General features: G+C 36.5%; 1 protein-coding gene across 1 annotated transcript in view; it reads left to right on the top strand.

The window, feature by feature from the left end:
* Positions 1-24,582, top strand: part of SPRED1 (sprouty related EVH1 domain containing 1) — a 60,725-nt gene that overhangs the window by 8,994 nt on the left and 27,149 nt on the right. The window contains exon 2 of the mRNA XM_058849450.1: positions 24,354-24,528. Coding sequence (XP_058705433.1) covers positions 24,354-24,528 — 175 coding nt within the window. The remainder of the gene's footprint in view (positions 1-24,353; positions 24,529-24,582) is intronic.

The raw sequence follows: 24,582 nt of genomic DNA, 5'->3' as shown, positions 1-24,582 counted from the left end.
TAAGAGAAGTCATGCACGCTAGACACATGCATCACAATGTGGCAAGTCACTGAGTGCCAGTGAGACTGTTAACAATGTATGGGTTTATTTGCGGTGGAGACAGCGCATGTAAGGGTTGCCATTAAGCCTGGGTTTTCTTTGGTGTCCCTCATGTGTCCTATAGGAATGGTGTCGTAGTTCAGGCCTGTAAATGCAAGGTATTTGCCGCTCTCATTGATATGAAAATACCAGTTGCTTGTCATTTCTTAATGAGTAAATATGTTTTCTATCTGGATCTTTTTTCCCTTTTTTTTTTCCTTTTTGGCAAACCCTTTGCAGGGGTGGGGAAACTTGTAGGTAAACTGTGTTCATAAAATCTTTTAGTAAGTTGTGCTCTGTTGTTTCCAAAGAAGTTTGTGTAAATCAGGCCATTGTTAATTACACAGTTGTTTCAATGCATTAAGACCTGTAAGTGTCTTGACAGAATCTTGCTTCACCTTCTACTTCTTTCAGCCTCCAGAAAACTTTTTAATGGATGTGTAACCACTGCTTGAGCAGTCTTGTGATGATCTCTAGCACAGTACTTTCATGCTTTCTGAATTCATACTGAAAGGGGCTAGCTTAAAATATCTTGTATTGTCTTAGGTGTATTCAACTTGACGCATCCTCTAGAAGAGCCCCCATATGCACCTTAAAATGTACGTGCTTTGTTACTATGGTGATGCAGAAGAATCGTGCATGTTAACAAGCCATGTTAGGTAATGGAGGATTTGCAGAAGTCAGTTAAGCATCTGCCTGGAGCATGGAAAACTGAGTCTGTGGCCATACCTGCACCCCAGCCTCTTGGCTGCAGGAAGGCTGAGGGAATCTTGTCATGGGATTACATGCTTCCCTCTTTTCAGGTCGTATGAGAGGCGAAGATGACTTTTTGGTAATGGTCTCAGAAGGTGAAGTAGTCTTGCCTTATCATCTACTTTCAAGTCTCTTCCATCATATATTTAGGGTGTTCTGCAGAGTGTAAAGGAGATGCTTGGGCAAACGTGTTTGTCACTGGCACAAACCTCATTCTTTGAGCTACCTGGGCTGACAATACATAAATTCACAAGCTTTCATTTCTCAGTTACAGTTACCTGAAAGTCCTGCACAAGGAGAACATGTCCACATTCATTCCCTGAAGCAAGGTAGAAAACATGAGCTCTTCTTCAGCTGTTAGTTGAATTCCGGATGAAGAACAGGTCTATTCAAGGAAGCTATTCCAGAACAACATATGAATTTAGAGTGCTGTATTTTAGTATAGTGTGATTTCCTGTTGAGGCCTTTTATTTTCCTTGTTTTGGGGTAAATTGTGGTTAACTAGGAGAAAACTGATAAGCTTAGCTGTCTAATTAGAGGAGCTTTTTCACGTTCTCCCTTCTTGCCTTCTCTGCTTTACATTTTAAAACCAGTAGGTTTTTGCATTCATTATTTTGTTTGTTTTGTTTCTTTGTGGTTTTTTGTTTGTTTTTCATTTCATTGTTTGTTACTGCTGAAAGTGACTTAGCTTTTCCATGTTTTGAAGTGTGTGGGTTTCTAGCCATCCTCAGGTTTTGGTTTGTTTTTAGTATTTTTAGGAAGCATTTTTTCTGAGTATTTCTCTATTAGTGTTCTCACACAGGTTATCTTGAAAAGCTTCTGTGGAAAGTGAGCCACTGGTTAGTGTCTCTTGGAGACGTTTCACTGGCCCATTGAGCATCCTTACAGGTCTTAATACCAGGGTTTTACCATTGAGCCATGCTAGCAAGAAGCTTATCTTTTACCACTCTGGAACACTAAAAATATAACCCAAATAAAAATATGTGTTTCCCTTGCTGTGGAAGGAGAGAATGCTTCCCACAGGCTACAAATTCATCCTATTTTCTTCAGTGAAAGAAGACATTACAGAAATGTTGAAAATCAATGTTGAGTCACTTTTCTGATACAGAAAATTCAGCATTTTTGGTATTTGCAAACAAATCTTTCTGAAGTAGAACTACAGTTACGTGTATAGCTCCTTTTCAGAACAAAACCAAAATGTATGGATTAGACTTGAGGAGTAACTGGCAATAAGTTTATCAAGTCTGTTATTTCAGCTGTTTTTCTAGGCCTGAGTAGCTCTTGGCAGATACAGGATTGGCTTTTCTACTGTTTGGCAAATCTATGCTTCTTGAGTTTGAGCACCACAACTGAAGCTCAGTGGATGAAGTAAGAGCTTTTAGCTTGTTTTAAGATCCTCATGCTCCTTTCAGTATGAGCTTGGATCAACTTAACATCCCAAATAAGACATGATGATCCATATCCCTGCCGTGTACTTCAGTGAAAGATCATTTCAGTAGAGAAGTTGCAAGGGAGATCCTAATTGTATTTCACATGGCAAAGGAGGAAGGATCAAGTGACACTTCTCAAGGGCAAGAGTGATTTTGATCAGCTTTTCTGTGATTGCTTCATGGTTTGTTTTAAAGGCAGTTACAATCAGGTAGTACTACAGAAATTGTAGTATCCTACAGTAGAAATTGTTTTCTACATTTTTTGTTTCTTCACTTTTACCCCTATGTATTTTACAGTGATGAAAACATAATTCTCATTTCCCAGTTACAGCATTGATGTCCATGATCTATGGTGTATTTGGTGACAGGCAGTTTTTTTCAGTGTTGTTAATACTTGGATTCCCCTATTTTGTCTAAAGACTAAAACAGTATATTTGATTCCTGTGGAATTCAGTCTTAACAGTTGAAATGAATGAGGCCGTTCAATCTGTTATCATTAACCAAAAACTAATTTGGTGTATCATGTTTTCAGTAGGATATAACTTCAGTTAGCTTTATTTACATTGGGAAATGGTGTTCTCCAAAGGAGTGATCTTGCTTTCCTCTGCAATGAGTTCTTACTATAACTCAGCAAATAATTTTGTCAGTATGTATTCCTGTTTGTCTTTGGAATTTGTTTTTTTTCAATAACAATGCTGGACAAAAAGTAGGAAAGTCTTTTGGTCTAACCCTTTCTTCATGCAGTATTCCAGTAGATCACAAGAAGCTCAGATCAATAGTTCTCAGATTTTAAATAGCCAGCTACTATTTGCATGCCTTTAACTTCCATGACAGTATGATCAGAATTTGTTCTAGCATCTTGCAGTACAAGAAGTGAGGTTTATGTATTCCTTCTGCCTCTCTTTTTTTTAAGGTTTGATTTTTCCTAATGATAAAATTAGGTTCATTAATCTTCAGTCTCTTGAGCTCCATTATGTACCATTTTCTTCCCAAAGGAAAATGTTGTGTGTGTGCTTTATTTGTTCCACTACTATCATTGTGCTGCAGTTGCTCAGTCTTGGCTGTTACCAAGTGAGGTTCTAAGATCCACAGGAGTTAAGTTGAATTCAGTATTAGTCCTATTCCTTGTGATTACACAAAATTATTTATCTATGACTCTGAAGGGTCCCGAAGTTGTTGCTCATTTGTGAAAGTACATAGAAAAGGGTACTCACAAGCAGATCTTCATAATTCTGTGGGTGTTTTTAAGAGATGTAAGTAAATGCCCCTGCCCCCAAGCAGTATGAAGATTTGTAATGATATGATACCTGATATGTGCTGTCAGTGGGTTTGTTGTAAAGGTTTCTGATAGCCTACATAATTAGAAATACTTAACTCTTCAGGATGGTTTGAGGGTTTGGTTTGAGGTTTTTTTCAGACACTTTCTGTTAACCTGTGAAGTATTTCAGAATAAGCTATTGTTATTGTACACAAGCCATTTAAACTCTAAATAAAAGAGAATTCCATTAATGCACTGTGTTTAATCAACACTGACAAATCCAGTTTCACTAAATATAAGAGTACTGGTGCTTTCTTTTTGACACACAAAATAACTTTGTCTCTATATAGTTAATAGTCCCTTCTTAAAGCAACTGAAGCAAATTTACAGTTGAAATCAGTTAATGAGAGAGAGTGGGAGTAGATTTATTTAAAATCTACTGAACTTAAATGCTCACTTGTTTGCTTTTTAATGGTAAAACAGATCTGTGGTTTGAAATGGTTTGGGGAAGTTTTGACAAGACAGATGATGATTCAGAACTGTTGTAAGACTACAGAGGGGTCAGATACAGTTTCTCCTTTCTGGGAGACTGGAAATGCCCCTTTGAAAATGTCTGAGAAACTCAATAGATACTTAGAGATCTGCTCTTGGACAGTGTTCCAAGAGCATCACAAATGAATAATGATTTAGTGCTGTATTTTATTATTTTAACTTCTTAATGCTGCTGTTACCTGAAGATTATCGTGCTTTACATAAAAACATAAGAGTTGCTATGAAGGATCTGGCAAAAATTTTTGTTGACATCCTTTCTCTGACTCAACCACTTGCTATGGAACTTGGTTAAATTCCATATGCATCTATTTCCTCATTAGTAGGTTTGAGCTGAAATATATTATTTCTTTCTGGATTCTTTGGTGGGGAACTATATCATGTGGTTGTTTGGTAGGGCTTCATTGACATTAGCAGAAAGTTAGGTTGAGTTGGTTTATCGGTTCTTCATTCAAGTTTTGTGTTTTCAGGCACTTTTAAGTTCAAGTGAACTGAAATTGTTATGCCAGTTTATGCAGTTTTAATCTTTTGATGTAACTCGCTGTTCATGCTTGATGGTAGAACTTGAAATTAGTCTTATCTAAATGAAGTATTTCAGTATCTGGGTACTGCATGGGTATTTCTTTTCTTGAAACCATGTGTCTCATAAGAACCATATGAATAAGGTGATGAGGGAAAATGGCAAGCATGATGTTCTAGGGAAGAATTTAGCAATTCAGTTTTGTTAGGAAATGCATTGAGTTCATGGTCATGTTAGTGTCAACTGCTTTCTTTCTGATGTTAAGGTGGTGTTTTAGCAGATAAAGGCATTGGGGGGTGCTGGTGCTCTTGGATTTTGGCCTTGAACAAGAACCTCATGAAGCAGGGGGAAGATTGCCTGTGTTGCTTTCCTTCAGGCTCCATTCAGTCAAAGGTCATTCACTCATACCTGGAAACTGGGTGGGTTTCTTGTTTGTTTGTTTTGAGTTTTTGTTGGGTTTTTTTGTGTGCTTTGTTGTATTTTTTTAAGATGCTGCTTTACAGTAGATGCAATTGAGGCACTAACAAAGGATTTATTGATTAAAAGTTAGGTACTTCAAAATTTACCTGTGTGTTCCACTTAACTGTAGGTCTGTCATTTTTGTACAGAAAACAAATTATGCATAATGTAAATCAGTTGAGTTCAAGGAAATTCTAACTGGTTATTTGGGCCAAGGCAATACTTAATACAAATGTGAATTCATATGGGTTTGAGAGAGCTGCTGAATGTTTTAAATTACATTTTTTGTGTTGCTGGACTGGAGTTGAATTATACCAGGGCTGGTTTTGTTGCATGCAACAATTCCTTAGCTGTAAAGTCTTTCTTCAAGGTGGTATTAGAGAGATGAAGGTATCAAATGCAAATAAGGGCAGGAGCGTGGAAGAACAAAAATAAAGCTACTGTAAGGGCAGGAAAAGTTTTGTAATGTCTACCAAATATAGTAATTCTTTTCCCCTAATTAGAGCTGGACCTTCTGCCAAGACAGGTCTGCTGTTCCAGCTGGGGCTTGCAGTAGGTGATATATACCATTCTTTTAATTCTCGATGGCATTGATGGAACCTGAAGCTACTTTTCTTTGCTCCTGTCTATCCTTGTTAGAAGTTGAAATGAAAGGCAATAGAGACAGTAAGACAATGCTGAAACAAAAAAAAAAATAAAAAAGACTGACAACGAGAGAAATCTGGGGCCTAGTTTTAGGTGTGCATTTAAAAATCAATTAGGCAAACTGCTGGCATTAAATTTCTAAAATTATTTCAGATGCTTGTCTTGCAATTTGAAAGCTCTTCTTGTAGCAGATTTTTTAGATTTTCTATTGAAGTATATAGTACAGTGAACATTAGAGTCCTTTATTAAGACTGTTTCTCATATTAAATTATTGCCCTGTTGCCCAGTGCATTGAGTTCTGGAAAAATACCTAGTAAACTCCACAGCCTAATTGATGTTCTGTTTGGCAGAGTTGGAAGCTATAGATAGTTTGTCTAAGAATTGCTTCCAGTCCTACCAGTGGTATCCATGGCACTAGTAAGAAAGCATTTTCAGGCGATTTTTATCAGCTTCACTTGTTAGCTTTCTTGCTACTTTAAAAGAATGCCCAAACACTACTCTGAAACTTTAAAGAAAATGCAAAGAGAAGTTTAAATGTCTCTGTGGGCTATACAGCTGCCACTCTTTATATGAAGAATGACAGGCTTCACCAGAATGTCTGGCTCTTAAAGCAGGAGACCATGATGCTGAAACACATTAGAGCAATGTTATTTATATTCTGCCAAAAGCAATTATCCTGCAAGACTTATAAATATGTGTTAGCTTTTATGTGTGTGATACAGACTTCCACAGAGATCTGTAGGTCTACTCAGAGTGATATATTTAAATTTTTGCAGGACTGAAGCCCAAGTGTTTGCATAAAAAGATGTTTCTAGTTGCAAGCATATGCTGATTATTCAGTAGCATGGCAGGAGTGTTTCTTTGGGATTGGTCTGTTATGATTAGGATTGTTAGTATGCCAAGCTAAAGAGTTTTATATTTAATAGTATTTGATAAGAGTTGTTTAAAGAAACCTGTCTGGATCCACCAGTATTTCTTTTCAGCATCAACTTCTAAGCTCCCAAGGGCACTTATCTCTCCAAGTACCCTACTTTTAATTTCTGTGAATCTTTTACTTTTTTTCCCCCATGAAGATGTATTATTCCTTAAAAGTACCTTCAGCTAGCTACTTCAGGCCCTAAAAGTGGCTTTGTTCTATGCTGTGTTTTTTTTGTCACCCTGTGACAGAAAATGAGCTCCCACTGTTGGAGAGGAAAGGCCTGTACTTTGGATCTTGGCTACCAAATAGAGCAGCTTTTCTGTTCACCCCACAGCTGTTGTTAATGTTTCATTCTGCAACTGCTAGAGGATGGGCAAGTAACCATCCTCATATGAGACAAAAATATAACTCCATTAGTCAGCTGGCGTGGGTTGTTGAAGCAAAAATGCAGGCAGTATTTTCTCCTGGTGGAGAAAAATCCATCACATCCTATTAAAGTTGCCATTAGCTGACTATGGGGCAATGTACATTTCCTGAATTCATGATTGCCTGCTCTCCTTACTTTGATGGCTGTCTACTTTAAAACTTGCAATTTAGTCAAACTATTATAAGATCATGTTACATCTCTGGGGTTAATTTTATTTGACATATAATCTGTCTGGGAAAAACCCTTTAGAAATAATGATGTTTGATGCTAACTGAACCTCAAATTTCTCAAATTATTGTTGTATGAATTAGAGAACCTCATTCCTAAAGAGGTTCTATGAGGTTTCTCAAATCTATATTGCCCTATAAGACTTCTAAGTTTTAGTATTTAAACTCATTACTGTTAAACACAGATTTTTAAGTTTCTATCAAAGGTGGCACTGCAGGGTAGGAGAGGGTTGTGAGTTTTTTGTTCGGGTTGTTTGGGTTTTTATTTTTTACAACTGTCTTCTGAAGGTTGAAAATGTGATAGGCTAGTGGCATCTTTGGCATTCTCTTGCCAGTCAGTATTCATTATAATGTTTAAGTGAGGAAAAGTTATAACCCTTCCTTCAACTTTTTTCACACTAAAATTTGAGCCCTTTAAGGTTTTTGGATGTTTAATCTTCATAACATGAAGTTATGACCTAAAACAGAACCAAGAAAGTAAAAAGGTGCCATCTCTTCCTAGCTGCTTATCAATGAAAAGAAAGTTACATTTTGTTGGTATTCTGGGAGTGTGACTCTTCCATCATATCTAGAGCAGCTTTCAGTAGAGAATGACATTTTCTCTCTAAGGGAAATACATATGTGGTCAGGCTTCTTCTTAGTTTAGTGCTTAGGGATTTTCTTAAAATCACTTCTTTAATTGTTTATGTACTTTTTTTAATGTAATGTGGACAGAGTGAAATGTAGTGTAAATATATCTCTCTTAAATTGAGAAGGATGATTATTTAACCTTGAGGATTGAATGGTTCTTTACAAAAACACTTCTGGTATTAGTGTATCAAATGTCATAGATCATTGGTTGTAGGTTGCAGGTGCATTAACACCTAAAAATTAAAGGCAGAATATAATGCAATTCTTATGCCATGCGACCCGTGTCTATTTCCATGTTGTATAGGGTATTGATGAAGAAATGATACAATGGAAAACTGTGCTTTAGTTTTGGTCTTCATTGCAGTAGTGTTTTAATACAGGCAGGTCCTGGATGTATCTCCAGCTACTTGACAGTTCTTTATCTCTGGTGGTTTTCATGTTTCTTTAGGGCAAGTGATAGCCAATGCCTTCTGCTGCTTCAGTTTTGCCCTCTATTCCCTCTAGTAAAGCTGATTCTTGTTGTTCTCAGTAAGTTGTCTATGTGATGTTAAGAATTTAAGAACAGAGCAGTAAGCAGAAAAGTTAAGTAGGAAAATTAGATTACTGTATTGTTATGCAGATATAATGACTCAACTAGTTGAATTAAACTAAAAAGTAAAACTTACATAGCTCCAGCTGAGGGAACTATTTTTTGTCAAGTCACTTCAAGCATGCTTATGTATGTTGTATACCCTAAAACCTAGTATAAAAATGATGACAAAATTTAGTACTGTTTTACACAAGAACTTAGTTGCTGGGCTAAAAGCTGTTATAAAATGCAATTATTAATTTATTAGATTGAAAATAAAATCTCTGTAAAAATAATTTTTAACTTCCTAGAAAAGAACGCCCTATTTCAGTGTATTTAATCAGACAGCTCTGGTTTTACCAGAGTTAAACACAGGTTTCACGGATCTAAAGGCTGGGCTCTTTTGGGAACCTTGTCAGCTCTTCATTGAGAGTGAGTAGTGAAATATCTCCTCAGGTGCTGTGTCTTGGAGTGGTTTTCCTACTGGATTTTTGCAGTTTGGTGTTCAATAAAACTAATGCTTTCCCTTCATGAAAGGAAAATCTATCTTCACTGTTCCTGATTGGCCTGGTTTTGTCTGGCAGCTTCCAGGCAGCCATAGAGGTTTCTTTTCAGGTTCTAACCTTTCTCTTTAGACTCAGTCTCCAGCAGTGGACTTATCCTCTGCATGCATTGCTCATCAAACAGGCCCTGTTATTTCTTCAGGGCAGAATTTTTCTTTATGTCAGAGCTTTCCTGCATGCTAAACAATACATCCAAGTCTTTGGTTTTTCTCTGGACCGCTTGAAGTTGCATGTAGGCAGCTAGATAGAAGCTGGAGCAGGCTTCTGTGGGTACGGATGGGGCTGCTCTTATCCTTAAAGTACCAATTTCTGTACTTCCTACTTGTTACACGGAGCATAGATGCAGTAACTGGTCTCTGTGAGCATAGGCATGTGGACACTGCTGTCTGTGGGCTCTTGCTCTTACCTGCTTCTCTTCAGATTGGCTTGGTGGGAAGCTTGTTTTGCCTCTTACAAATTGCGATAGATTGCCATATGGTCTGGTATAGTTCATGTACACAACTGTGATCTGGTAGAGGAAAGGCAAACTCCCAACCCCCCTACTGCTGTTTCAGAAAGGAACAGACAGGAGGAAGTAGGAGTGAGAACAGATTTCTGGATAGATTGGTAGGCAGTGGGGTGAATTCTTAGCACTTCCCACCAGAAGTCTATTCTAATAAGCGTCGTGTTTTAACTGTGTGTATGCTGCTCAGGAAGTGGAATATGAGTATGAAGAGTAAATGCATAAATAGACTTAAAGGGATCGTTTCAATTTAAAATTATAAAAGTTTTTATTTCATATCTGAAACAATGCTGTGGTGCTCTCTGCCTCTAGCTGTGTGAAGTTAATCATGGCCTGATTTTCTTTTTAACTTCCATTTCTTTCAAACTCTACATTCGACTGAATGTATGCACTACTGGCTTTATCCGGAAAGCACTGCTGTGGCAGTATCCTGACTGAATGAGACTTTCCTAGGGTTCACACCTAGGAAGTACGTGTATAAATAGATCTACAGTGACTGAAATATGCCAAATGCAACAGAATTTTTTTCTCTGTTTCTGGGTCCCTTAAAGCAAAGGGGTAATGTTATTTGTTCCCAGAATGTACGGGAGGAACAAACTGATTGTTTTGTCAGACAAATGGCTAGGATATTGGTCATCAGTTTCAGTCTCTTTTAAATCTTTACTGCTTTACTGAATTAAAGTAGTAGACAATGAAAAGGTGGTCTGTTTAGGATTAAAAGATTTGTGTAGACTATAGAGCAACTTCCATGTCTTTCCTGTGGATGAAAAAAAATATTTTATACATAGATGTGTCCCCCAAAATGAATTTTTTAGATAAGTCTTTAAAAACCTATGTAAACCTGAATTTCTGATGATGAAATACAGTTTTGAGCTGACAATGACCTACACAGCCTTGGCCCTAGACATTAAGGGGCACATGACTGAAGGTAAGTTGGGGCACTGAACTATCAGAACAATCTTTTTGGGAGGATGGGTTTTCTGCTTTGGTTGCACATCCAGTTCTTTTTACAGTTGTATACTGATTTGAGTTAACACAAAGGAGGTAGGAGAATTGTACCTCAAGACTGGAGAAGAAAGGGATAGGAATTCAGGCTGTATTTAGGTGTAGAGGTTTAGCTGCTTTCCCATTATCCCATAAAAGCAAGTAATTTTTGCTGCAGACCTACAGGTGCTGAATCACTGATAGAGCTCTATGGCTGCTCAGACATCTCCTATGAATAACATCTTGCAATTAATAAGGAATTCAAAAAATGAGAGCTCTATGTAGCATTTATGTGCTATGCATAGTACAGTGTACTCCTATCACATAACTGTTCAATGGAGCATCACCCTTTAATTTGTCTCCTGGAGATGCATCGTCAAAATGCTTACATAAGTACAATCTTTTTTGAGTGCCAGTTTACTGGAACCCAGTGTTTAAAGTTTGGAATCCATGGATTTTGTATTTGTATTATTTCCTTGCATTCTCAACAAATGCTGAATAACTTCTTGTAAATAATGATCCTTACTAAAGGATGAATAGCTGCAAAACTTGTAGGGTTTTCATGTTTGGGGCTTTTTTTCCTTCTTCCTCTTTTGTAGAGAGGAGATTTGTATTTCCTCTCTTTTATGTGCTTGGCATAATAATGCAGGAGCACAAACTGGGGGAGAAAAAAAAAAAAGAGTGGTTACAAGCAACAGTGGTTCATGATGCCAGTAGTACTGTAGTTTGGAAAATGTGTTTTACCAATAAATTGACTAATATCAATTTAAAGCATCTCCTTTACAATTTTAGTTAGTTAGCTGTATGATCACTTCATCAGTTCTTGTTTTTCTTTGTTGTGAATAAATGTTTTGTAGTAGAAAAGGTTCAGTTGCCGAGTGAATTTTTCTAGGTTGTTTTTAAAGGCTACCTTTCTATTTTAAAACCTCTTTTGAGTAATATTTCTTTGACTTTTGGTGACTATGCATCAATGAAGATGAGGTGATGAATCACTTCAGGCAAATCACATTTGTTTAGTATATATTAAACTTCTTCCAAACAGAGGCTGCTATAATTCCTTTCTAGTGAAAAGAATTCCTAACCCTTCCTGAAATTTAGAGTAGTTTGCATTCAGACTTATAAATTCATACAGTAGGACTACTATTTTTAGTGCTAATTCATTGTAAAACTATTGCTTCATTAGTATAAAAGTTTGGCCATATATGCTATATCAATGTTTTAATGTGCAGAACGGTAGTATTCATTTCTTTTATATCTGCACTGAAAATTTAGGTTTTGCATGTATTAGTGATGCACAGATTTAAGCTACATGCACGTCGTATGTGCTTATAATTCTCTTCTTGTGATGTATTTTCAACTGTATTTCTTAACAATTGTGGTTTCTCTCACTGAATTAAGGGATGAACTTTTTAGTGTTCAGAATACCTATTTTCTATGCTACCAGAGTTAATGCCTTTGCACCTTCTGGAATCAAGAGTGCTTTCCTTTTGTTTACTCAGTCATTACATAAAGGAAATTGTTTGCTTTGTTAGCATGTAAACTGGGCTTTACTAGTACAAGGAGGGCCAAAACCTCTCACAGTAAGAAATCAGAGAACGAAAATACATGTTTCTTGGGAAGAAGTACATTTTTTTACTTCTTTACATGTTTGGTCCTCATAATTCCTCACATATGAAGCCAAAAAACTTCATCATTAGATTTTCTCTTTATGTTTATACTGCAGAAAAAGGTCAAATGTGCCCAACTTTGTGACTTGAATCCTGGGTGTTCATTTGTTAGTTTGTCCTAATCTTAAAATACATATGTAATGTAGATAAACAGGCAATCTCCAGCTGGGCTGCAATTTACTGATCAAGGTTGGATAATTGTTCTGGATTGAAGTTGTTCTTTCTTCTGGATTATTCTTGATTCACATCAGCTTTCCCAGTGTTGACCACTGCAAAGCTACAGAAGCAGTGGACAAAGTGCATGGTAGAAATAAATGATCAGGGCAAGAGAAGGATGGAGGGTGCTTCTGGCAACAGTGCCAGATCATATTAAAGTATTTATAACAATAATTGTAGTGTAGGTATGCAAGTTCCCTTGGATTTATTAGCAGGAGATAGCGTAGAAGTTTACTTCTACTTCAGAACTGCTGCCAGTAGGTTTGTGTCCTCTCACAAGTCCGTTAAAAGGACCTCCTGAGATCATGCTGCAGTGAGTAGTTTCAGAAAAGATTAAAAGAGATCTGCTGTCTCTGCATTTTCAGCTGTCTCTGCTTACCCATTGGAAATGCTTCTTAAAACCATTCTTTCCTCTTCTTCATGATGCTTACCGGTTTTCCGCCTGTTAAAACTATTAATATGGTATAGATTTTGATACAATAACTTGTATTTGCTGAATATTATTTAATTAATGTACAGTTAAAAATTAAAAATTTCTATCTTACTATTTTAATTGGAACCAATCTAACCAATTTTTTCCTAACTTAAGTTTGGCTGCAAGACTTTATACAGTCCTTTTGATCCAGAAAAAAATCAGTGTATTATAGAAAGCCATAGCATAACAATTGCATATTAAACAGTGATGTGCACTGTGATTATGCTTATCATTGATAAAGGGCACCTAGTTTTTCCTCATGATTCTTGTTTGGGTAAAGGAGATACTCTTTCCTTTCTCTTTCCTACTTCTGCATCCCTTATTTTCTTTTTCCTTCTCTTCCTCTTTTCCTCTTTTTTTTTTTTTCTCTCCACTACTGCTATTTACTTGGCAGCAGACAATTTATACCAACAATATTTCCCCCCCTCCCCAATCTTTGAAACAGCTGTTACTTTACTTTGGTGACTTGAGTTCTAGCATTTTTAGCTCCCTCTTCTTCCCCCTAAATAACTCTTAGGCAATCCTTTTTTTTTTTTTTTTTTTTTGGTGCTTCCTAAATACACAACTATGTTTTTTGTTTGGTATTTTTTATCATCTTTTAATGTAGGATAGGCAATATTAGGATTTTTCTCAGTCTACTGAAAATTCCTCATATATATGGTTGTATTGAGTACTGGACACAACACTTCCCAGTCAACACAGGGATGAAGAAAACAAGGATGAGCTACAAGGATTTAGCTACCTAATGGTATCTGAAATTTCAGTGACAGTTCTAAAATTCTAGTCAAATAATCACTTCTCTCTATCAATATTATTATTTTTAAAAACTTACTGACTAAAAAAAATTTTTATCCATTCCTCCCAGTATTATTGAATTTACAGACAAATTAATCTGTCTAGGAGTTGCTGCACGACTAGAGAAGGTTCTTTCTTCTCTTCCAACTCAATTTAATTTCTTGATATTTGAACAACCAAATTTAAGAAGCAGAGCCCTCAAAACCTCTGTTTTACATCCTGTATGTAAAGCTTATATATAATAAATGCATTCTCAATGTTGGGTCTTGAGCAAAATGTACAGAATTTTGTCAGATGAACCTGCGTGATGCAGCCGATGCTTGAGGCTTAAATTCCTGAATAGTGAACATTTTAGCTCAAAATTCAGATTGTTAGCACCACTAAAGCAATTACTTGTAATATGCTGTTGGTCTTTTGACTTTGCTTTTCAGCATGCATAGTAAAATAGTGATTGCTTTTCTTCAGCTAATGAAACAGTTAATGACTTCTCCTGGCTTATTTGAATTACTTGAACAGTATCCTTGCAGATAAAAGTACTCAGAATTCATTGTTATTATAAATACGGGAAAATTATTTGTAATCCTCACTGTTTTGATAGTAGATCCTGTCCTTGGAGTATAAATATTGAAGGTCCTTCTGTTGCTGCAGAAAGCGCAAATGTCTGTAACTAACAAAAGAGCCAAATTGAAATCCTTGAGTTTGATCTTCTTCATCTACATCTATTTGTCTGTTCTACCAGTTTAATTTTTCCTTATGTTTATTGAATATATAATGTCTTCTGTCTTTCTAAGCAGAGATATTTAATTTTCTGGTTGTATTTCTTCAATTATGCAATTATGATTAATTTCCAATACTGTTAAATACAGGAGCACAAATATTTTTAGAATGGCTTCATGTAAATCTCATTAATTTAGTAAGATTTTTTAGTTTTGTGCTTTAGCCTATATTTTATAAGCTAATACACTTTATTTTGTATCATAAAAGGGGCAAATAGCCACTTAAAACATTTTTACAGTGGATAGCAATCAGCCTTGTCTAGTAAAGCTGTGCAACACTGATGTCAGAGCTGCACCAAAAAAAAAAAATCTGCTTTGTTGTTCCTTCATGACATTTTTGTCTCATAGATTGACTGCAGCTGAAAGGCTGTTGTTTTACTCCTTGCTTGGATTCTACTGTCTAAAACCTGTTTTGAGCTTGCATGGTGCAATATTTCATTTGCTTTCTTGGTACTCTAATGTATTTTGTGCAGTTTGACTTGGCTGTCTCCATCACCTTTTTCAGAATTTCCTCCTTAGGGTGAAATTGCACCCTAAGCCATAATTTATCATAGAATGATTTGCATTCAGAGGGACCCCAGGGGTCATCTAGTTCGAACCCCCTGCGATGGGCAGGGGCATCTTCCACTAGACCAGGTTGCTCAAAGCCCCATCCAAGACACCCTCACAATAAAGAACTTCTCCCTAATATCTAAACCTATCCTTCATCAGTTTAAGGCTGTTACCCTTTTAATGGTATGAATGGTTTAAAAGTCTAAAGAGGAAACAAGGAGATGTGATTATAATACTAAATTATCTCATTATTGTATCATCTCTGTTGTAACCCTTTGTTTAGGATTGTGTTGTTGCCAAAACAAAGAAAATGTATCTACTGGATATCTTTTAAGCTGCTGAATAGATTCAGTGATTATTGTAGGAGTTCTCATGAGTATCATTTATAAAGTGTGAATTTTTTCTTATTTTGGTGTATTACATATTTGGTAAGGAGGAGGAATGCATGTGTACTCCTTATTCTTTTTCTGTGCAGTTGCTTACAAGTTTCTAAACTTTTCTTCTGGAAAAGCAGCAAATAATGGAACTTACATAATCTTCATTTTTAACTCGGAGGCCTTGCAGTGCCTTGTTATTGTTTGGCTCTGTTACGTTCATACACGACCCATGTATTCATTGCATGCCACTTTTTGTAGAAACCTGTGAAGAATAATACTTTAGCAGTAGTTGGAATGGGGAATGTAGTAAACCAAGGCTTAGTTGCACTTTTTTTGGGATGTGCTGTTGTAATTCCTATGTTCTGACCTTAGGGCTCGTGAGTCACCTATTTCTATGCTTAGACTCCTGGTTAGACTGCTAATTATTACTGAGATTATCAAACATAATAATAAAATTATATAGTGGCTGTGTAAGTTACATTATTCATGCTGACGTATGGGAAATAAAAAGGGTAGACCATTGAAACATTTTGTATAATCTTATTAATATTTTGCTTTTTCTGGTTCGATGGATTATTGTAACAGAAGTATTTGCAAATTCAGACAGAGTAAATACAACAAATCTATGATGATGTTTTCTGACCTGTTTGAGAAAGTATAACAGCTTTGTCCTTTACTTTTGTTATGTAAGTTCTTAGGTGGAGGAAAATAATAGCTACCTGAGCATTTGTGGAGTACTATTCCTAAATAAAATGAGCAGTGGAATAATATGTACACAGGTACTTGTTTGAAAACAACATATTTAGTACAGTCTGTTGTACCTTAGGGTAGCTAAAATTGTTTATAGGGAGTGTGTTAGTTACCTTCATCTTATTTTAGCGGTCAAGAACTTTATTACACAGTGGCTTGTTGATGAATGTATTTGCATCTGTTAACAGGGTTTCCAGTCCTGCCATCCATAACCTCAGTGGCTAGATGACCAGCTTTGACAATGAGTGTGATCTAATTGCACTTGCATACTTCATCCTTGGACTTTGTGAGCATGCAAGACTGGAGGGAAAATGGCTGTGTGAGAAGAGAGAATTCTGCCCTGTTCAGATACGAATATTACCTAAAATCTTTCCATAAATTTTTGTCCTAAACTGTAGTAATCATTGTCATTCCCAGTAAAATGAAAAGCGCAACTGATCTGTGAGCTTCATTTAAAAAAAAAAAAAAAATCTAGACTGGATGGTGTTATCTGAGAAAATTTACTGGAAGTGTCAAGTTGTCTTAGTTTCAGTGGAACCTGCTCTAGGCTGCAGACTTGTGCTTGTCCTAAGTTTGCTGAAGAGCTCAAGAAAATGAAAAGCTTGTGTTCCATCATTTCTTTAGATGTTTCTTTGTTTTTGCAAGATTGAAATGAAATGGTAACTTTTTCTCACTTAAAAAAACCCAAACAAAACCTCTTTCTCTTGTTTCATTTGTGACTCTTCCATCTTTCTCTACACGTTTCCATCTCAAACAAATCAGAATTAATACATGGTATCAGTGCCCAACAGCTTGGTCAGAACCAAGTAATTATTTCACAGAATTAAAAGAGGGTACAAACAGTTCTGTGAATGGAATGGAGAGATTCCTTTGGATCTTCAGATATTCAGAGGTAAGGAAGAAGCAAAACCTTTAAGAATATATGCAGAGAAGGGGGAAGAGAGGCTAAAATAGAAGGTGAATATTTCTGGAGTTATGGCTGTCAGCTTTTAAAAATGAGGCAAATTCAGGGTTTTTGGAAGAAACCCGTTAAACTTGGAGGGTACATGAGTACTAGGATCTGACCACTTAATACCAAGTTTTACCCATCAGCCTAAAACTGGATGGAATTTAGTCTGGAAGTCCTTGGTACCAGCACTTCTCTGTTGTGAACAGGCAGCTGTGGAAGTGGTCAAAAAGCATCTTCCATGTCCAGCCTATCTCATAAACTACTACAAAGTGGAATTACATCCAATGTGCTGTTTAATAGTTCTGCTACATGGGACCAAAACCTGTAGAGCCAGTTTCAAATGTTACTTTGATTATTTTTAATTTTTGTGGGGAAGGATTGAAAGAAAAATAAGTTTGTTTGGATTTTTTATTTGATTGTGTATTTTATATTAGATGCCATGTTCTAAATAATATGCCTTGACCAGATGGTGTTACAGAGCTCTTTCTATTATGAAAATTTAGGCCTTCAGAAGGCAGTTTCTTTAAAAGGAGTAGAATCCAAGTGTGTGTTGTGATCTCCTTTAGTGTGATAAAATATTACTTCATTTAACCAGCCCTCATGGATGACATACAGAAGTAATAGAAACTAGCTACAATTACCAAACAAGAGAAGATGCCGGGGAACAGGGCTGAAATGTTTTTCATACAAATGTCACTACATACTTTGTGTAATTTTGATAGTTTTCAAATCTTAACAGCTTCTCCATTCTACATATGCTCTTGTGCTTTGCAAAGGTGCTTACAGCAGCAGCCATTCTTCCTTGCAGCACTGATTACTTTACATGGGCATAAATCTTAAATTGTCTGTATTCAAATAGGAACACTAGAAACCCATCCCTATTTTTTAATTTTTTTATAATAATTCTTACGTTGTGTCCAGGAGAACACTTCATGAGAGCAATACAGTATTTTGATGTTTGTTCCTTTGTGTCTCATTTTCCCTTTTGAATTGTAGGTGTGCTGTTAAACAACTTCTTAGGTTTTATGAGCCTCTTCTACTAAGTAATAATTGTAATCATGTATTTTTGGCTCTTTCAGGATACCAGTTGTCCCTTCATTGCATAATACTGTTTATGCCATTTTGTGTTCAAGCCATTTTGCTTGGTAGCTCAGGTTTCTATAAATAGATTTTCTTCCTCTTGTTTTGTTTTGTATTGTTGGTTTTTCGGTGTTTGTTACTAGAGCAGAAATGTTCCATTCAGGTTTTTTGACAAAATCCAAAGCTCTTGTTTAAATCAGTATGGTTACCAATATCCTAAATATATCAGCATTTGTCTGTAGTACCTCCTGGAAATCCATGTCTTTTCTTGCTAAACTCCTCACAGAAATAAACTTCCTAGGCATAGTAGCCATGTACATTTGCTGTTTATTGTGAGGAATACCTCTTGCCTCTTTTTCAAGGAAAAAATCTGACAAGTCTTGCATTCTGCCAGTGTAAGAGTTTGGTGTATATTCTAATTCATTGATATAATTTTGAGAGGAGAAAGGTAACAGTCATGTTAAGCAGAGCCTCGTTTAGTAGCTGTTATTATGGCAATATCCTCTTCATTAAAAAATAATAAGATATGCTGTCATACATTTGATTGATGGAAATTATGTCTTCTTTAGCACTTGTGCTACATTTGCATCTCCTTCTGTTTTAGGTAAGTCATTAATATTTTGTGCCAGTAGCACTCATTCTCTAAACTTTTACTAACAAAGGGTTTATAACATCAGCAGTGTACCAATAAGGTCATGTGGTTGGTGACATTATTTTTCTTTCTGTATTGAGTCAATACTCAAAAAATGCCATCTGCAAGTAAAACAGACTTTAGCTTAGTGGTCTGACAGTACCTACTGGTATGTGGACACGTATGTACTCATGAGCACTTCTCTAGCAGGGAATCATAAAGTCTTCTGCTAAGCTGTTTGGATAATAAGAGCTTTTAAAAGCCAGGTGTGGTTCATGTATGCTCTTTTGGTAAGGCTACAAACACAAAAGTATATCACACCAAAAGTTGGAGGGAGCAAAGTATGTGTGTAAAGTACCAGTCAAAGGTAAAGATCCTTGATCCATGACCATTTCACATTTGGAGACCAGCCTGGAACTGTTACTTGGGTGCCATCAAAGGTAGTTTAATTTCATGGCAGAGTGTGTCACGATTTTTCAGAACGCCTTTTTTTTTCCCCCTTAGCCTTGTCACAAGTGTTTAAATAGCAGTTTTCACAGTGATAACTCTTGCTTCAAAGTATCATGAATTCTTACAAATTAACCCATATATTTATGGGTTATATTTACGAAATTGTACTTCATTGAAATTGCTGTGCTTTGAAATATGCTATTAAGGAAAAGAAAGAATAATTGAGATTGAAAGGCATCTCTGAATGTCATCTTCCCTGCTGCTCAAGGAAGGATCACCTAAATCAGCTTACTGAGGACTGTGTCTAGATGGCTTTTGAAACTCTCCAAGGATGGAGACTCCACAACTTCTTTGGATAACCTATGTCAGTACTCAGTGTCAGTACCCTCACAGTGAAAAAGTGGTTGCTGATGTTCAGTTGGAACTTCCTGTGTTTCAGTTTGTGTCCGATGTCTCTGGTGCTCTCACTGGACACCACTGAAAAGAGCCTCTGTCTATCCTCTTTGCACCCGCCCTTGAGCTATTTTTATACAACAAGAAAATATCCACGAGTCTTTTCTTCTCCTGGCTAAGTGGTCCCAGATCCCTCAGCCTTCCCTCATATGATGAATGCTTCAATCTCTTAATCATTTTTCTTGCACTCTGCTGGACCCACTCCGCATCTCTTGTGTACTGGGAAGTCCAACACTGGACAAACTCTCCAGATGTGGCCTCAGTAGGGCTGAGTAGAGACAGAGGATCAGCTTTTGTGACGTGCTGGCAACGCTGTTAGCCTCCTTTGTGCCAAGGGCATGTTTGTGTCCATATGAAACTCGAGGTCCTGCAGATCTTCTTTGACAGAAGTTATAATCCTAAATATTTTTACCAAAGTTCAAAGAGTCAGTTTCTCCTATGGTTTAGTTTATAATTCCACGTGCAGATTCAGGTTTCTTGATGGTAATGGTAGTAGCTGTATAGTATTAAAAAAAACAATTTGCAATTACAGTACAATTGTTTTAAGCAACATTTCTGAAATCACTTTTGTTTTTCAGTCCTATATTAAAATAGAAATGTGCAAAATGCAGTACAAGAATGGCAATGTTTAATGTGAAGTAGGAGAGGGAAAATTTGCATACTCTTGCAACTAGGTTAAAATATATGTATAACAACAAGATAGCTGCCTCCCCACTATCCCAAACATCTCTTCCCCTTCTTCTGTGGGAAAAGTATTTTTGCAGAAAATTCCAAATATTCGTTCTCTTTTGCTTGGCTAATGTAATTAAAGGACAAATGTAACAACATTTGTTATCTTTATTGTCTTGATATTAAATTTAAGAAACACCCCAAATTATCAAAGTAATTTATTTTTCACAAAAAAAAGAAAATAATAATGGTGATGAAATTACAATTTGTTCCTTCCCCAGCCACCAGAAGCAGGCTTGTTCCTTAGTTATCAAGCTGAAGGTCCCAGCCTGTCTTGGACAGTGGCATGCTTCCTGAGCTTGCATAACAGTTTGATCATCCAGCTCATAAGTCAGTTTGGGCCCAAGAGCATTACAGTGATATAAACACACATCTTTTGGAGGGAGGAGAGAGCCTTTAAAACTTCTTGTCAGATTTTAATGCTTGATATTCTTATAATGCCTGCTGCTGGCAGGCAGGGACTGTAGGTCACATCTTTCCAGTCCACTTGTGGTTTATAACCCTTTTATTTTGCCCCAAATGCTTTCTTGGGCTGCTTAATGCACCCCACTTCAGATTTTGATTTTGGTATAAGAATAATCTTCATTTGATTATATTTTTAGAATGAAACTTCACATAGCATATTTATTATGCTATCTTAAAATGGTTTGGTTTCAGGTTTACCAGGTTTCCAGACACATGCTGTACTCCTCAGTAAGTCTTCAGTGCTAGAGGGAAAAAACAGTGTAGATAGCTTTTTTTTTCTCATTCTCCATTATTCCAATTTTTAATTCCCTTTAATCACGTAAGAATACCATATTCTTAGCTCCCACCTGAGGCACTCAGATGTTAGAAAGATCTGTTTCTTTAGTTGTTAAGAACTGATCTTGGATTCCAGTGTCGTTGTCCTCAGTCTCACTGGTCCTCAGCACTGACTTTAAGAAAGCAGCACGTTCCTTTGGCCAGAATACTATTTCCTTTAAACCTTGCTGTGCCTCGAGAGTTTCCAGTGGCCACAACCAAAACCAGGGAGTACAGCTACTCAGTACAGTAGCTTTGGACCTGCTGTTGCAATGCTGCTCTTCATGCTCGATTTCACATGCTTGTGGTAGCTCTGGTAAAAGGCTTTGTAAGAGCAATGCTCAAGTGACCACCCTGTTTGTTTGGTTTTTCTTTTGCTAAGGTATTCTGGATAGAGCTGCTAATCATGCAAGAGTAGGTAAAAGCCTTAGGTTGTGTTAGGAAGACACTTGGAGCCGTGTCTGTCCTTTTTCCCTCTGCTAAGGCACACCAGCAGTTTTAACAATTTGTTCTAAGGTTCCCAAGAGAAGATGTGGCTATAACGCTTACGGATACAAGACTGCCAAGTGCTTTCATAGTGCCAATAGTGTGACAGGCAGATCCTGTTTTGTTTACACAGGATTTTGGAAATGGGAACCATCCATAGGTCCTGCCACTGCATTCCGGTTAGTTGCAAACCAGCTTGTATTGCTAAAAATAGCTATTGTTACCAATTACGAGTCCCATTCAAATGTTAAAAAAAAATTCAAAAACAGCCACCAACAGAAACAAAAACCTAATAATCTCTTTGTCGACTTAGGCATTGTTACATGTATAGAATTTGTCTAGTTAATCTACAGGGTGGTTTTATGGAAAAACGGGCTTGTTTCAATTTAAGAGATAGTCCATTAAATATTACCTTTTGAGGAATTTTATTTTGCACTAATGCAGTGGATTTGATAATAGTTTCTAAAATATTTGAAAGGATAAATGTTTAAAACATTCATTTGGAATATATGGAAAGCAAATCACAAGATTATTAACTAGACCAGAGTAGGCATCTCAGTATAGGATAGGGAAAAAACCCCCAACATTGACAGAGAATTCTATTGAATGGAAGAGCTTAAGCCTCTTTGTTTCTCCTTAGCAGTTCTTGGAAAGAAAATGGATGTGAAGTGTGAACTTTCATTTTAAGAAAAAATTAGTGTTGTAGTAGGTTTCTCATGTAGCTGAAGGGAAGTTCTCTTTAACAGAACTCTTGCTGCAATCGATTGATATACGAATAAAAGCTCTAATATTCAGATTTATGACCAAATTTATAGAGTGAATAACTTAAAAGCTAATTTTGTGGTTCGCTTAAATCAAGAATAGCGAAGACAGTTTTTTAGGCTTAACCAGTTGTTGCATCCTATTTCTTACTGGTTTACAGGAAAGTCCTAGTGTCCTTAGTTTCTGGCAGAAGAGGTTCTGAAAGTAATGACATGGAAGACTTGTGCATGAAGTGTACAACTGCAGTCTGACCTTAGCTCCGAGTGAAACACAGTGATAGAGACCACTGATCAGTAATATTATAAAGCATCAAGATGTAGCCAGTTTTATTTGCAGATATTAGAATTATGATAGATGTGTACAATGAAGGATTGGATTTTTCTTTATTGTATTTGTCTGCTGTGTTTGAGTACTTAACTAAAAAAGTCAGTAAAGAAACAGTGAGCAACACTGAACCGTCATTTTAACTATGAGATTTAGAGAGAGGAGGGGGCTTTGCTCAGAGGTAGCAAACAAAATTCAGCTACCTATAAGCTAAAAATTTATAGTCTTGTATAATTTTCCATTTTACAAACTGTTACGTATTTAAGCTTTAGATGCTTGCAGCAAAATTCTTCATATATGTGTGTATCTATGTATATCTATATATATATATATATACACACACACAAGTGATTCATATTTGTGAATCATAAGCGTGTGTGAGAATGTAATATATTAATTACGCAAAAAAACCTACCTTTCTTATTTTTGGGATTTTGGGGGGTGGGGAGTGTTGGAAGTAAAGAAGTGATCTTTTAAAAGTGCAACAGCTTGGTGAATAGTTTTATCTCAAATACATAAGGAACACTTTGATCTCTTCTAATATTTCCTCTTCAGCCCTTAAATTCGACATCACTGGTGCTAAGTGGCATAAGTACATAAACCCTCAATCAAGAATATGTTACAAAAAGATAACACCTTATTTTAAGGTGTTGAAATGTTCAATCGTCAACTGCTACATTCATCCAGTAAACTGTACTTCAAATGTAGCATCTTATAACATCCTTGGCAATCACTGGGGTTTTCCAAGTGATGTAGGGGCAAATTCATAACCAAAACTAGAAGTTTTCATTTAATTTAAAAGAAAAAACTAAGCAGAGAGAGAGGGAAATGATGAAGACCTCTTTTTCCAATACTCTGGAATTTGGCTTTTAAGTAATGGCATGATAATAATTTGTTTATTTTATAAAAGTACTAAATTTTGGAGAAAGATGTTAGATTGTAAAATGCAAGTAATTCTACATACAATGCAAATACAGGAGAGAAGAGGCAAGTAGACACTGCAATTATAGATTGTAAGTAGTTGTAACTGGTTCTGTTTTCAAGCCCCACAGTGTGTGTCCTGACCTACCCTTGCGAAGGATGGGTTATGTGCATGGGGAGGAGGGATGGATGAAGGGAAGCAGGGTTTCTGGCTAGAAGCCTGTTCTTGTTTATATTTCAGTGACAGAAGGCCTGACCTCTTTCTGTTTTCATGTTCTCTTTTCTGTGCAATTTCATGGTGGCTGACTAGCTTCATGATTAGTCTAAAATAAATCAGGAGTTGATTCTTACTCTCTTTCCAGCCCTCTAGCTAGATCATGGAGTGTAAAGATTTTAGAAGAATATGAATTTTGATTTGGCAACTGTATTCTCTGATTAAGCCTCTTTCCAAAAAATCACGAGCGCTGAGAAGCCCTAATGAAGGCATAAAAATACAGAAGAACGTTTTTTAGAGGGTGGTCTTAAATTCTTTTCTTCTAGGTGATATTTGTGGAAAGACTGTTAATTATTGTGATCTTGGTTGTGGGTTTGTTGGTTTTGTTTTGTTTTTTACTAAAAACAAAAAGTTGTTTATGGAAAACTAATTTCTTCTTTTGCTTCTCTTTCAGTAATAGTTATGCACGAGTGCGAGCTGTGGTGATGACCCGGGATGACTCAAGTGGTGGATGGTTACCACTTGGAGGGGGTGGACTAAGCTGTGTCACAGTCTTCAAAGTCATTCCCCAGGAAGAGAATAGCTGTGCTGATTTTCTTATCCATGGAGAACGACTCAGGGATAAAACGGTAACAATTTGTATCTATTTAATGATCATATTAAAATTATATGTGACATGCTTA

The sequence above is a fragment of the Poecile atricapillus genome, chromosome 1, assembly GCF_030490865.1.
Source record: "Poecile atricapillus isolate bPoeAtr1 chromosome 1, bPoeAtr1.hap1, whole genome shotgun sequence".
In the NCBI taxonomy this organism is placed as follows: Eukaryota; Metazoa; Chordata; class Aves; order Passeriformes; family Paridae; genus Poecile; species Poecile atricapillus.
The sequence above is the reverse complement of the archived record's forward strand: the minus strand, read 5'-3'. Positions and strand labels throughout refer to the sequence as shown.